General features: G+C 32.1%; 1 protein-coding gene across 2 annotated transcripts in view; it reads left to right on the top strand.

Annotated features, from left to right (window-relative positions):
• Positions 1-873: 873 nt before the first annotated feature.
• The window catches only part of LOC126882733 (glutathione S-transferase theta-1-like), a 40,234-nt gene continuing 24,690 nt past the window's right edge, over positions 874-16,417 (top strand). For both annotated transcript variants that reach the window (XM_050647731.1, XM_050647724.1), the window contains exons 1-2: positions 874-1,202; positions 8,321-8,411. In XM_050647731.1, coding sequence (XP_050503688.1) covers positions 1,091-1,202; positions 8,321-8,411 — 203 coding nt within the window. In that variant the 5' untranslated portion in view covers positions 874-1,090. The remainder of the gene's footprint in view (positions 1,203-8,320; positions 8,412-16,417) is intronic.

The raw sequence follows: 16,417 nt of genomic DNA, 5'->3' as shown, positions 1-16,417 counted from the left end.
GCTTCATTACTTGGACTATTAGTAATAATATGAAATTTTTTTATAAATTACAGTTTGAGGTATATTAGAAAAGAATATTTTATCTCGATAAAAGGTGCCTCATCGGAAAAATACTAAGATTCAAAAAAGTTTTTAAAACATCCTGTTTAACTAATGGTACCGCAATAATAGTTTAATTGGAACGTACACAAACATTTGGGGGGTTTAAAGGCACAGAACCCCCATAAAATTTTTATGTAAACATATTAAAAAAGAAGCCGTATCTCGATTAAAACTGGTTTATCGAAAAAATATTAAGAGACAAAAAAGTTTTAGAAATATTGTGTTTAACTAAGGGTGCCACAATAATAATTTAATTGGAACGTACAAAAAAGTTTGGGGGGTTTAAGGGAACAAAACCCCCATAAAATTTTTATGGGGTGTACAAATTTAACTATAATTTGTTTTTAAAATGTTCCTGCCATAAGAATGCCACGTGTCCATTTTCATTAAGAAATCTCTAATAGTTTTCGATATATCGGAAAACATCGATTTTTATCGTGTAACTTCAAAGGGCTGTAACTTTTTTGTGTGCATATTTGTACTAAGGTAAGTTAGGTTCAATCGAACTATTTTTGGTCCCAGAATATGTGATTTAATTTATGACCTGTATTTTTGTTACACCCTGTATTATTGTTCACTTTATTTTTTATTCCTATAGGGCGACATCTAAAGTGTAACACTACAGATATTTTATATAGTGCCAGCAAATACAAATAGGTACCTACAAAGAAAAAGACAGTTATAGATATCTTTGGTAATTCTTGTAGAGATGGCGCAGCTAAAGATTCTTAATAATAAGTTATTCCTCAAAAATTTTAAAAACAAAATAGATATAAAAAAAATTTGGTTATGTGATTGTACATCGGAAGTCGGAAGTTAAAAAAATATTGCTTTTTACTTATTTAAGATAATAGATTTAAGTTCCCTTGTACATTTTATTGTACTATTGAACTTTGAACTGACACTATCTGAACGAGTATTCATAAAATATTTAAATTAAGAATACACGAGAAGTCATTTTTATTTCATATAGTGCAGAACAGAAAATATGAGTGTGAAATTATATTATGACCTGCTGTCACAGCCATCCAGATCACTCTTTATATTTTTTAAAAAAGCACAGGTACCTTTTGAAGCCTGTCTGGTAAACTTGGGAAAAGGTGAGTTTTGACACTTTTATAAAGCTATATAGGTCACATACTTGACTATATTTATATTGTCTAAGGTCACATATTACTATTATTATTAAGGGCTTAAATACCAAATTCCTTCTCTTTTTATACATCATAGATTATCTTGTGGCTAGTTAGAATTTATCAATTTATCTTTTAGCTCCATTGAATCCTTTCAGTTACACAACTCACTTCTTTCCTGTCATTCATACTGCTCTGAATCAACTGCTAGGTATCAGATTCACATATTCATTCATTCATTAAGCCTTTAATCCCTAGGGATTATAATATAGTCCGTTGGCTATAACTTTTCCCATGCGGTACGATTCATTTTCAATCAAATTAAGTCAAAACATAAATTGAAACGAACGTCGATGTGTATATGCATTTTATATACTATATACTACACACATCAGAGTACGTTTCACTTTCTGTTTTGACTTAATTTGATTGAAAATGAATCGTACCGCATGGGAAAAGTTATAGCGGACGGACTATAGCTAATGTCATAGATGTCAAGATCCTATAGGGCTTTTTATCAACAGTCATTTGTTTTGAGCTTCTGTCATATGTGTCATATAATATTAAGATATCTATGTCATATGTCTTTGGTTTGTATCATTGGTAATGCCAATAATGTATGACTTACATTTTTATGATTGGTGCAGTTTAAACAGAATGTCACTTAATATAAACAAATGTCATAAAATGACGTTCTCGAGGAAAATAAATCCAATTACATTCATTTATTATATTAATAACTTGCCATTAGCCTCTAAAAATGAAGTATCAGATTTGGGAATCTGGTTAGACACCAAACTGTCATTCTCATGCCACATCAATCAAGTAACAAACAGGGCGATGACAGTACTGGGATTTATCCAACGCACATCTGTAGACCTGTCTTTGTTCACATTTAGAAAACTCTATTGTGGTCTCGTTAGGCCCATTCTAGAGTTTGGATCAGTTGTATGGTCTCCATCATACAACTGTTACATTGAACATATTGAAAGAGTCCAAAATAAATTTTTGAGGGTAGCAGCTTATAAGAGTGGATACAGGAGAGAGGAATATGACTATCAGTGGGTAAGAGATAGTCTAAATTTACCAACACTTAAGTCAAGGAGGACATTGTTAGATTTATGCTTCCTACACAAAGTTATTAATGCTTTCATAGATTGTTCAATTCAATTCAATTCAGTTTATTGATGTCAATATACAGAGTATTTACATAAGTCAAAGTCTGTTAAAATGCATCATTGAAATACATTGGCAAGCTAACACTTAATAAGTAAAATCTATAAAATTTTATCACCTAGTCTAAATACTTAACACAAAGTTAAAATATTAGCATAAAACACAAGAGCACACAGAACATTTAAGAGAGCTGTAGGACTATCACAACAGGGTAGCCCTGAGATATTCCTCCTGAGAATAGTAAGCACCCACCAAAAGAAGTTCTTTGATTTTTATTTTGTATGTATCTAAGGGCAGTTCTCGATGAGGGGATTGTCCTCAATTGATATCACTTTTTAGTCTTAAAGTTCCTAGTAGAAGCAACAGACAATCAGAAATCTTTTCAGTGCCATTTCACCACACTAATTTTGGTATAAATGAACCGACTACACGATTGGTTCGGAGTGCTAATAGCCTGCCAAGACAAATGGATATTTTTGACTCCAAAATTGGTTTGTTCAAAAAACAACTAAGGGGTATCTTACAATAAGTTTGTTGTAGTTCTGTATTGTTCTTACAATATGTTTGTCTGTATTAATCTGATGTGTTTATTATTTTAATAATTTATTATTGTTGAGGTGTAACTTGTAAAAGTCTTGTTGTGTGTAAAACTTGTAAATGGATGCCGTAAATAAATAAATAAATAAATAAATAGATATAAGTATTAACACATTCACTGGCACACTTCGGATGTAGCCACATCTTCTTATGGAGTAAATGTGTTAAAATTAGATGACACATGACAGAAGCTCGAAACAAATGACAATCGATGAAAAGCCCTATTGTTGGGTGATGTGGATTCATTGACATATTAAGGGTAGACTCAGCACACTCACCAAAAAAGCATAACATGGAAACAGCATGGAAACAGTCGATCGGTGGTCTATCTATCTCTATTAACCAAACCACGCATGTGACTGGCAAAGATGGCTAGACCACTCAATCCTATATCGACGTTACACCCCGATGCATTGAGTGGCATATCCCTAGCCAAGTCTACCCTTTTACATGTCTCTGTGTGGATTACTCCTCTGTCATTTATAGCTTGCTGTGTGCCTTTGCTTCTGTATTGATTCTTTGCTGTTTCTTCCTGTCCTTGCACTGAACTTTACAGTCTTTTAATATTCATTGTTCTTATATCTTCTTCTAAATCACACGGGTGCTATCTTCTGGGCCATAGTGGTGTCCAGTTAGATATCCTTCTTAACATATCTGAGTATAGACGTCTCTGTATATGTCCTATCTATTCTAAGCATAGAAGTTTTATGTATCTGACTATATTTTCTCCGTTTAATTCTTCTTAAATTTCAGCATTTGTTTTTATTCTTCTTTCTCCCTCTCTTGTTACATTGTGGCCCGGTATCATCCTCATTTTTCCCTTTCAAATTTCAGAGAGCTCTACAGAGAATGTGCTGACCAAATTTGATTACCAATATTTTTTGTATGTATGTACTCTTTTTTCAAACATTGTTGTTTGTTAATTATTACAATATTATTTTTCCTTTTAAATGGAATATTTACTTTCGGGTTACCTTTTCTTATTTAATTGTAAACTAAAAATAAAGGCACAATGCAAAAATGTTGATGAATTTTTATATGCTTGTGTATTTATACCAAATCTTGAATATTGCAATAATTATATTGAATCAGTAAATAGTAAAAAAATCAGTATTATAGGATATAGTTTTAATCAACATACACCATGGATAACTATGGAAAAATTTTCATATTTGTCCTTACAGGGCTCACTTGGGTGTTTGTGTAGGTAATTTTATTTCGCCCATCCAATGGAGGGTTAACAGTAACATAATTGTAGATAACCAGCTTAGCCTGGTGAGAGAACAAATCTATTGATATAGATGTAAGGTTAATAGAGACTTTACCCTCTTACTACACTGATACCAACAAATATATATGCATATGTGTCTATATTTGTTGCTGTAGTTGATACTGTCAAAACTAGGATACTGGCACTAGGAGGTTATAAGCTCCAGCATCATATTACATATACAGGGTGTCCAGAAACTCTACCGACAAACGAAGACAGGAGATTCTTCAGATAATTTTAAGATAATTTAACCCAATTCACTTAGTCCGAAAATGCTTCCTAAGGGAGCTAGAGCTCTTTGAAGATGGCGTCTTGTAATTAGTTTTTCTTAAATACCTCCAGAACGGTTCTATTTAAAAAAACAAAAATTGGTACGCGTAATTATCTTCAAGATATAAATCTAATCCATCCATTGCAAATGTCTAGTACCGATCATAGGCGTCCGTTTTGGGTAGGGCCACGGTTATTTTATCGCATAACTTTTTTATATTTAACTTTTATGTATTTCTGACACTGGATTATTAAATTGTGAAGTATTCTAGTACTAAAAGGTACTCTTGTTTTAAATCGGTAGGACACACCGTTTTCTAGAAAAATCGATTTGAAAATTTTTCGCTTTTTGAATTAAAAAAAAATTTCAAAAAAAAACTGTTTAGAAAGACGAAAACTGGTACATTTATTTATATTCCAGAGATAAATCAATTTCATTAATAGCAAATTTCTAGTACTGGTATAGGCGTCCGTTTTGGGTAGGTCAACAGTTATTTTATAGCATAACTTTTTTGTCTTAAATTTTTGAGCATTTTTGACACTAGATTATTATATTATGAGGTATTCGAGTACTAAAAGTTACTCTTACTTTATGTTGGTAAAATACTTCGTTTTTTGTTGAAAAGTTCTTTCAATTTTTTTTCGAATTCCAAAAACGAAAAACTTTCAAATCGATTTTTCTAGAAAACGGTGTGTCCTACCGACTTAAAGCAAGAGTACCTTTTAGTACTAGAATACCTCACAATTTATTAATCCGGAGTCAAAAATGCATAAAAGTTAAGGACAAAAAAGTTATGCGATAAAATACCCGTTGCTCTACCCAAAACGGACGCCTATGACCGGTACTAGAAATTTGCAATGGATGGAATTGATTCATCTCTGAAAAGTAAATATGCATACCAATTTTCGTTTTTCTAAATAGAAGCGTTCTGGAGGTATTTAAGAAGAACTAATTTCATGACGCCATTTTCAAAGAGCTCTAGCTCCCTTAGCAAGCATTTTCGGACTAGGTGAATTGGGTTAAATTGTCTTAAAATTATCTGAGGAATCTCCTGTCTTCGTTTGCCGGTAGAGTTTCTGGACACCCTGTATAACAACCAACATAAATGCATACATCAATATTGTTTTTTTAATATAATTGTCATAAGATTTCTCGCTAAAGGTAGTTTTGTATTTAGGTGTCTACAATTATTTTTAACAGTCAAAGTGATGGATATTTACAATTATTTTCACGCTTTTCTATTTTTCTGTATCTTGGAATGGAAATTAAAAGAATATGGAACATCCCCGAAAAATTAAGACAGTGAGCCTAATGAACACCACACCCAAGATCAGTTTCAACAAAACAACTTCTAAGGAGGTCAAAGTAAACAAAGGCATGAAACAGGGTGACTGTACCTCCTGACACTGTTTAACCAGATAATGGGTGGAATGCATAAAATGAAGTACCTGCTAATGCTTCAAGTATGTACTATATTTGTGAAGATTTTACTATACTTACAAATCATTAAATGCTTTGTAAGTGTAGTAAAACACTTAGAAAGCATTTGTAAGTGTAGTAATCCTTTGTAAATGTAGTAAAATCTTCAAAAATGTAGTACATACTTGAAGCAGTAGCAGGTACTACATTTTATGCATTCCACATATTGGATGCAATAATGAGCATTACTGATCAACTTTAAGTTATAGCATACCGCAGATGATCTAGTCATCATAGCGAAGGACAATGGCAAAGGTGAAGATGACACATATGGGTATTTGAAAAATTAGATAAGGAAGGAAAGAGAATAGGGCTTCTTCCTCTTTAAGTGCTGTCTCCTAATCGGAGGTTGGATATCATCATCACTATCTTTACTCTATCTACCGCTGCTCTAAAGAGTTCTATTGAACTGCATTAAAACCAGTCCCTTAAATTCTTCAACCATGACACTCTCCTTCTTCCTATACTCCTTCCGCCTCTTATCTTTACCTGTATTATCAGTCTTAGCATTTCATATCGTGTCGCCTCATTACGTGTCCCAGATACTGTAACTTTCTTACTTTTATTGTGTTTATTATTTCGCATTCTTTACCCATTTCTTGCAATACTTCCGTGTTCATTTTTTTCTGTGTCCATGCTATTCTAAGCATCCTTCTGTAACTGTAGCTTATTTATGAGTTCTTGCTGCAATGCCCAGCTTTCAAGTCCATGTTGCAGTATCTAGAACATCTCAAAGCTCTTACTCTCAGTTCTAAGCTAAGGTCTTTGTTGCAGAGAATTGTTTTCATTTTTACAAAGGCATTTCTTGCTATTTCTATGCCGGCCCTTATTTCTGTTGTTTGATCATTTTTCTCTGAAATCCAGGTTCCTAGGTATTTGTATTTATTAACTCTTTCTATCAGTACGTTTCCCAAATGTATGCTTGTTTGTATGTTTGTTTTCTTAGTTATTATCATGTATTTGGTCTTTTTTATAGTTATTTTTAGTCCATATTCTTTACAGAAACTGTTTTTGTTTAGTAGTAATGATAGTTGTTTAGTCAAAGGTCAATCTTCCGTTAATTATTATCCCTTCACTTTGAGATAGTAGAATAGGGCTAAACCCTCACAAAACAAAATACATGACGATAGGGAAGGACAACACAACAACTCAGATATATCTAATATCATATTCAGCCATGCTATTAATGTAGGTACAGAACACAGCTAAGATTTACAGAATTTACAAAAATATCTGATTCTTGTGCAATATTTGCATTAACCTCTTTTGTGTGGAGCCGTTGGGTCCTCTTCCAAAAGAATTCCAGTGCATTTTATAGCTGTTTACACACATGTGTCCTAACTCACTCCGGAAATCTCATTTCCTCTGGAGCTGGGATACTTTGTTGTATGTGTGTGTGCGGTTTGCAGCTAAACAGTAATAAATGTACGATTTAAACATACTGTACTAAATTTAGGGGATTTACAGAGGTCATTTTCTATTAAGTGTATAGAGATAGAGCATAATTTTGTTAAAAAAAGTTACATGTTCAGTAAAGTGAGGCCTGTGAGGACCAGTTGAAAGATATTTCAAGTTCCGTGTATCTTTTGTCTCAAAATTTACAGAACAATTATATCTTTATAAAATAAAAGACGGGGATGTGAATTGCATAGTGTAGAATTTCTTCCCTTTGTCTTCACTGCAGCATCCATTTGGCTTGCAAATTGTAGAAGCCTTGGAGGTGTCACCAGAAAAATGTACCAATAAGTTTTTCAATTTAAAAATCCTTTAGTAATATTTTTAATATTTTCAATATTATTAATGTTGCTATTGGGATTGAAAAACTTCATCTTTTAATTATATCTTTATTACTTAGTACAAAAATGTATACTTATTGAGTTTCAATTTTATCAATAAAAAATTACCAAGTTTATGTTGTACTTTCATATGGAAGTGAACTGACGGGCCTTACCCGTCTGCTTGACGAAAAATGGCAACAAAAAAACGAATTTATATTTAGTACTACAAAATTGTAGAAAGTGCATTCGGGTGAAACAAACATAGACCTAGAAAATCTTGAAATTCAATGTTTTGTTAAGTCAAAAGAATATAGCACAATATAGCAATCAAATTACTGTTACTTACTAGTTATGTAACTAAGTATGTGATAATTATTATCAAACAGTAAATGGCTATCCTATGTATTGTCTAAACTAAAATAAAATCTAGCAGAAACCGGGAACAGTGATGAAGCATTGTCGCTGAATTCATCTTTTAATTTTTTATTTACTTTTGACATTTTGTAATTTATAGGAGAACATTTGAAGAAGGAATATCTAGAAAATGTTTCACGGATTCCAAAAGTGCCTGTAGTACATGATGGAGACTTCAGACTGAATGAAAGGTGAGCTTTTAATTAAAATAACAATAATAATTAGCGCATCGAGACTAGTAAGCCCATGGTCTAATTAGTGTTGGAAAATTCTCGAGAATGAAAAATCGGAGAATATTATCGAGAATATTCTCGAGAGTATTCTCGATATGGAGAATTTTCTGAGAATGAACCCCATGACGCACTCAAGAATATTTTTGAAGATGAAAAATAGGGTTTTAAAAATCATGATCTTATACAGGGTGATTGATTAGTAGGGTAAAGCTCAATAGCTCCGCTATAGTAATAGATAGCAATAAAAGTTAATAACAAAAATTTTAGCCGCCTTTGAGCTTCACATTACAAAATTAGTTAGAATGTTACAGAGTGTTCGTTAACACAGTGGCAGACCTAACTTATGTTTTTTTAAATGGAACACCCTATATTTTATTTTATATTCGAAATCCTGTTAACTTCTCCATCACAAAAATATAAAGGTTTGTAATGTTATACAGGGTATTTACAAAGTTATAACCAATTTTTATGAAAATCGTAACAAGTTCAACTCCCTGTATAAATAAAAATAAGCACAACAGCAATGATTTATTAATGCCATATTTTTTTATTTATTGTCAAAAATTTTAAGAATTATTGATATTGCTAATTTTCTTTATATCAAATACAGGGTGAGTCAAAACGCAAGTACATTATTTTCTCAGTAATGTTAAATGGAACACCCTGTATTTTATATCATTATTGAAAAGTAATATTAACGTACTTTAATTTTTATATAACATTCCCTATGCCCAAATTTATTAATTTTCGAGATATTTTCATTTTTCAGAGCAAATTATTTTAGGTGTTTAAATTTATCTAAATTTTAAGTAAGCCATGCCTGAATTGACAATTGAAGATTACCGATTATCAATCCGGTAATCAATGTAACACTGTAGCAAATAAAGAAATAAAAATAATTTATTAGTAATACATTTTACAAACAAAAACACAACCACTACATGTAACATTTTTGAAACAATTAAAAACTATCTTTTTATGTAAATGAAACAAAGAACATTAGTAATAAATTTTACAAAAAAAACACAAACACAAAAGACAATATTTTGTAAAGACAATTAAACACTACTTTTGTATGTAAATGTAACAATGTAACAAATAAAGAACGAAACATAATTTATCAGTAATACATTTTGCAAAAAAACATGTTTGAATTAGAGGCTACTTTTAATAAAATATTTTTAATATTTAATTACATAAGGTGTTCAAAATTATCTCCTAACACATTTATGTACGCCTAAAAACGATCATTGAATGAGCTACTTACTCTACGGAACATTTGTAAATTAACACATCGAAATACACTTTGTATTCTATTTTTCATCTCATCCCTTGTTGTTGAAGGTATTTTATAAACTTCATTATTAACGTAACCCCAAAAAAATCAGTCCAGTTTATTAAATTCTGGTGATTTGGGTGGCCACGCTACTGGTCCATTGAAAAGTGAAAATATCTCGAAAACTAATAAATTTATACATAGGGAATGTTATCTAAAAATTAAAGTACGGTAATGGTACTTTTCAATAGTGATATAAAATACAGGGTGTTCCATTTAAAATTACTGAGAAAATAATGTACTTGCGTTTTGACTCACCCTGTATTTGATATAAAGAAAATTAGCAATATCGACCATTCTTGAAAATTTTGACAATACGTTAAAAAATATGGCATTAATAAACCATTGTTGTTTTGCTTATTTTTATTTATACAGGGAGTTGAACTTGTTACGATTTTCATATAAAATTGGTTATAACTTTGTAAATACCCTGTATAACATAACAAACCTTAATATTTTTGTGATGGAGAAGTTAACAGGATTTCGAATTTAAAATAAAATATAGGGTGTTCCATTTAAAAAAACATAAGTTTAGCCTGCCACTGTGTTATCAAACACACTGTAACATTCTAACTAATTTTGTAATGTGAAGCTCAAAGGTGGCTAAAATTTTTGTTATTAACTTTTATTGCTATCTATTACTATAGCGGAGCTATTGAGCTTTACCCTACTAATCAATCACCCGGTATACAAAATTATGAGACGAAATAACGTTGTTGTTTGTATATAAAAAAATACAAAAACAACAGAAAACATAAAAATTTTTTGATAAAAAAATGAAATTTTCTTCTTAATAGCAAATAATCAATGTGGTATGATAAAAGATGAGACCTCAGATTCAGAATCTATTTCTATCATTAGCTCATCCTAGTCATCTACAATCTGCATTTCAATGTACTGATGAGTTGTGGGATTCTGTTTTTCACGAGTGGCCAGCTCAGTCATGGATTGGTCTACGTCTAACAATTTTAAATTGTGAGCAACAAAAGTTACCTTACGAGCCCGTTCAGCAGTGAGGCGGTTTCTTTTAGAGGAGTGGATAAAAAAACCATAAGTACTGAAACTTCTTTAAGTCGCTGCACTAGATGAAGGCATGCTTAATATATCAACTACTATTTTAGTTAATTTTGTTCCGAAACATGTACCTTTTCACCATATGATTAAGTCTAGTTTTTCAATTGATTTTACAACGTATGGTTTTCCAAAAAATCCCTCCTTAGACCGATAAAGTACAAAATCTGACATTATTTCAGCCGACTCATCACCATATTTTAAAGTTGCTAAATTATCTACAAACTCAGTTTCCTCAACTTGTTCTTCTCTGCTTAAATGAACACCATTCTAAATATTTTCACGTTAATATTGCACCAAAACAATAAATATTGACACTGTAAACACCCTTGCTAGTGGTTCATGGGATTGGCAAAAACAATATCTACATATTTTTTAAATTATAATAATTTGACCCGTATCTAGTTTTTATTTTTGTTTCTGTTTTTGAAAATATAGAAAATTTTTGCCGAGAATATTCTCGAGAGAATTTTCTGGCCGAGAATATTCTGGAGAATATTCTCGTTCTCGAGAATATTCTCTTCTAACACACTAGGTCTGATTAACCCTTCTTCTCCGTCTGGTCTTGTCCATTGCTTTCATCTATCAATTTGTGATGTTAATGGAATAATCTAGAGTTCTGGGTCGACCTCCGCTAACGTTTTCCAATTGTACTTGACAGTAGCATTTTCGGTACTCTACGATCTGGCATCCTCTGTATGTATCCTAGCCATCTTAGGCGTTGGGTTCTTATTACTCTTAGTATACTGGTCTCTCCATATAATTTTCTCAGATCTTAATTTGTCCTTCTGATACAAACGCTGTTCTCCATTTTTCCTCCAAATATTTTCCTTCATACTTTTCATTCACATGTCTACACCATTTCTGTAATGGCTTTTTCTTCTAATTATTTAGTTATCTGTATCACTTCACGTTTGCTTCTAATTAGAATATAAATGTTTTATCCTTTTCAGCCAAAAGCTATTGTTTTGTAAAATATTGAATATGATCATCAGTGTTAACTAGCATTCTTAGCTATTTTAACACTAAATTTAAAAAAAAATTGTGAGTCTGGTAATTTGGGGAAGACTATCATAATATAATAATCACTATAAATTGTTTAAAACCTTGACAAGTAAAATTATAGTGGCTGCAAATAATTTATAAAAATTAAAACGAATCCAAAATATTATCTCTCTCTCCTATGGCGCTCTAGCCCAAGTCGGCTGCTGGCCTCCTCCAGCATCCTCCTTCAAGTATCTCTGTTCCTGGCTCCAGTTGTCCACCCTCAATATCGCTTTAGTATCGGTTCTCACTCCTCTATCCACCTCTTCATTGGTTTTCCTACTGGCCGACGTCCCACCATGGTTCCGCTAAGCATTCTACTAGTGTTCTGTCATTATCCATTCTTATAAGGTAACCTGCCTAGCGCAATCTTTGTATTTTTGCATATAATTAAAAAGTGTTAATAAGGTGTATTTAATTTTCTGTCATGTCATGATCCATGTCTCTACATGATATTATGTTGCTATTGGCAGCGGCGGCTCGTGGGTCAATCTTCAGGGGGGTCATTTTGGTTTGAAAACTTCAAACTGTTGATTTTTTAAAGTATTTAAAAGATCTTTTAGCATTTATATTTTAGATAAAAAATACAGACTTAGATAAAACTCAATACTATTTACCCTAGTTTTCCGAAAATTAAATTTGTCTTTTTTTAGAGTAAATCTTTTAAAAAATATAGGAAAAATGGTATGAACAGGTTATTGACTGATATATAGATAGGAATATTTATAGTATAATAAATTGTAAATTTATTAAAACGAAACTTACTTTAAATATTTTTATATTTTAAGTCAATTCTTCTATCCTTTAGTTCTGCAAAATAGTCTATGACCTTCTCATTGAAATTTGGAATGCTCTTGACAAGCGTTTTCTCGATGCTCAGCATAGACAAGGCACTAAGTCTAGGTTGTCCCATCGTATTACGCAGGAATGTTTTTACTCTTTTTAAAGTAGAAAAACATCTCTCACTTTCCACGGTTGTCATAGGGAGTGTGCACAAAATATTTAATAACTTCACTGCTTCAGAAAATGTTTCAGACAAATTCATGTTAATAAAAAGCTGAAGTATGGCTACTGCACCAGCACTATTGCGAAAATCCTCACGACAATATAAGACTTCAAGTTCCGATTTTAGTTTGGAAATATTCACTGTGGGATAATTAGCCGTCACCATTTTTAAAATATTTTGCGGAAAGTTGGTAGTGTATGCTTCAAATTTCTCTATGTAGAATAACTGTGAAATCATGAGATGATCATTGAAACTAAACCTGTGATTTATTTCAGATATAATAATATCACAAATTTCAAGTGCAGTTCGTCGCTTTGGATCCTCTGCAGTAGTTTTTCTTTTTTTTGCTGTTGATGTGCTTGGTACTTCTGATTCCAAAATAGTATTTCTAATTATTTGGATATTGTTGTTAAAAGACAGGATACAATTTTTGACAGATATAACATCAATGTCTCGCATTTGCAATTGTTTAAACAATATATCAACATGGGGCATTATTTTATGGAAAAAATTTAACCAAAATAAAAAATGCTCATCTTCCAAATGTCTTTTTAAACCAGTTGCTTGATTTATATTGTTACCATCTTGCTCCTCATCAATAATTTCCTCTAAGCAAGATTTTAAATCATCTTTATAAGTGTATACAATTTCAACACATTTTGTATTGAAAGCCCATCGAGTAGGCGCAGCTTTAGGTAGCCTTACTTTAACCACTCTATCCAGAACCATCGTACGTTTTGGAGATCGGCCGAAAAAGGACGAAAATCCGTGTAAATTTGCAAAAAATATTTTTATCGGTTTGTGTTGACTCGCCGCTTTTTGGAGGATAAGATTAAATTGATGGGCATAGCAGTGAATGAAGTGTGCATTTGGGTATATTTCTTTAATTTTTGTTTGTACTCCTCCCAGTTTACCGCTCATGACTGATGCACCATCGTAACTTTGGGCAATCAATTTTTCAGGTGCTTCATTAATTTTTAATAATTGAAGTTCTTCCAATATTACATTAGTTAAATGTTGTGCTGTAGTACCTAGGGGGTTAACAAATTTCCAAAATCTTTCATGTACAATACCAGTTAATACATATCGCAATATGATAATCATCTGCGTTTTATTGGAGCTGTCTGTGGTCTCATCTACTTGAATGGCCACAAAATTTGTCTGGCCAATCTCCTTCATGATATGAGTATGCACAATGGCTAACATTGATTCTAAAATATCGTTCTGAATTGTTTTCGATGTTCCTTTAAATACTGTACTTTTTTCAATGTGTTCTTTAAACATTAAATCCAGTTCAGAAACAAAATCGATAAGGCCCAGAAAAATTCCACGATTATTGGAGCTGTCACTTTCGTCATGACCGCGCAATGCAATTTCGAAAACTCCACAAAATTTTACACAGTCGATTAGTTTGTTTAAAATATACCTATTTTTAGATACCAATTCATTAAAGTCATGCACAGATTTACGATATACACTATCAAGTTGCTGTCTTATGTTAACACGTCCTAAACTTGCGTAACTCATTGATGAATTTATATGAGTAGTTGAAGAGGCATGTTTTGTAATTTTCACTTTTAAATGCTTAATGTCAGTTACTCCATTTTTCGCCCATACAGCGTCATTCGAAAACAGTAAACACGGATAGCAAAAAAATGCATTTCTCACACTGCAGCCACAAATCCAATCAGCAGACGGTAACTAACTAAACGTGAGGCCGTCGACTCTACTAGAGGTATACGACGGAAAGGTCACTCCCACTCTCGCCCACGAAATTGCTATCTGCCGTCTCTTTTCTATTTTACATGCATTTGTCCATAAGCCATAAGAACTGTATATAGACAATTTAAAATACGGCCCAGCCACGGGCTTGTGTATAGCGCGAGGCGCGACGTTATTATATCTATTATATTTGTTTTGCCAATGCAGATTGCTGAGAGAGAATTTTATATTTCAGAGTGAAGTTTTAGATAAAAGATATTTTTAATAAAATTGGTATTTTTATGAGATTATTTTAGGGGGGTCATTGACCAATTGACCCTAAGGAGGAGCCGCGCTTGGCTATTGGTCGTATGATGATTTTATACTTAGACCATAAAAACTGATAGACACGCCTTGTACCGAACCGTTGAAGCAAACACCTTCCGCGAAAGTGACGTCACAATACGGCAAGAACTCGTTTGGATTCTTAGCAAAGCACTAATAAAATTACCCAATTTTAGATTAATTTTAATATAACTTCAATATTTTGTACCAAGTAGGTGCATATTATATCGTTAGTATATCTCTTCTTGTTTGATAATCAAAAATAAATTTGAAGGAGAGTAATTTTCTTTTGGGTGGAAGTTTCAGGTTAGGTGAAAAAATATGTAGGAAAACTATTAATTTATTGACCACAAAACAAAATAGCTTTTGTTAACTTACTTCTAACTCTTATTACATTATTTAGTTTTTCACCTTCGTGGTACAATCTGATGTTGCAATAATGGAAACAAATTATCTTTATTAGATTAAACAAATGGTTTGTTTCAAAATCATGATTAAACATATTATGTTCTTTGTATGTACATATCTTCTCATTAATTTAGAATCGAATTTTGCAAATATGAATGACGTCTTTAGAAGGTTAAATTAAATTTTTTTTTTGATATGCTATAATTTTTGTGTCTTATGAATGGAGATTGTAAATTATCACATTCAATTGCAGACACATGTCAAAATAACTGTCAAAGTTTAAATACATAATTCAAAGTTTCTCTTCGAATTTTGTGATTTAACCACAGATTATTTAACGTAGATAAAATTTGTTCAGTCCATTCTTGTATCGACATATCGAAGTAATTTAGTACAGCAAAAAACACCCTGTTCGGGACTGTGACAAGCCCAGTCCAGGAAAACTAATACACAGGTACGCAAATGATGATAAATATATTTTTCAAAATGTTTCCATCCGGGATAAATACAGAGTTTAGTAATAATTCAATAACCAACCCACAAATGTATCAACAAGTCAACACACAAGGGCAACTAGCCATGAATGTACAAACCACGCCATATCTAATATCGATGTCGCAACCAGCACCAACTAAACCAGTGCCACCTAACTTGTACCCTCCACTACCACAGACACAAATTCCATTAGTGCCGATCACATATCATAGTTCTGCTTCAAATTATCAATTACAACGATTGCCATCCACCAGTGAAGAAGAGGAAGAAAACAACGAACCAGCTAGCAGCAACGATTGGCAAGAAATTAGAAGCTCAAAAAGAAGAAAAATCAGAAAAACAACAGACAATTCAAACAGTACAAATATTATTGTAACAGAAAATAGATTTGAAGCGCTAGAAAATGAAGTAATCCCTCCCAAGGAGAACAACACAGCAAACCCTCCACCAATTTTCATACACGGTGTACAAGACTATCAAAAAATGGTACTAAAAATTAAGGATGTAGCAGAAAGGGAAGAATATCATACAAAAAGTTTAACTAACAATGTCGTAAAA

Source organism: Diabrotica virgifera, chromosome 1 (genome assembly GCF_917563875.1).
Source record: "Diabrotica virgifera virgifera chromosome 1, PGI_DIABVI_V3a".
NCBI lineage: Eukaryota > Metazoa > Arthropoda > Insecta > Coleoptera > Chrysomelidae > Diabrotica > Diabrotica virgifera.
Note: the sequence above shows the minus strand (reverse complement) of the source record. Positions and strands in the feature narration are given on the sequence as shown.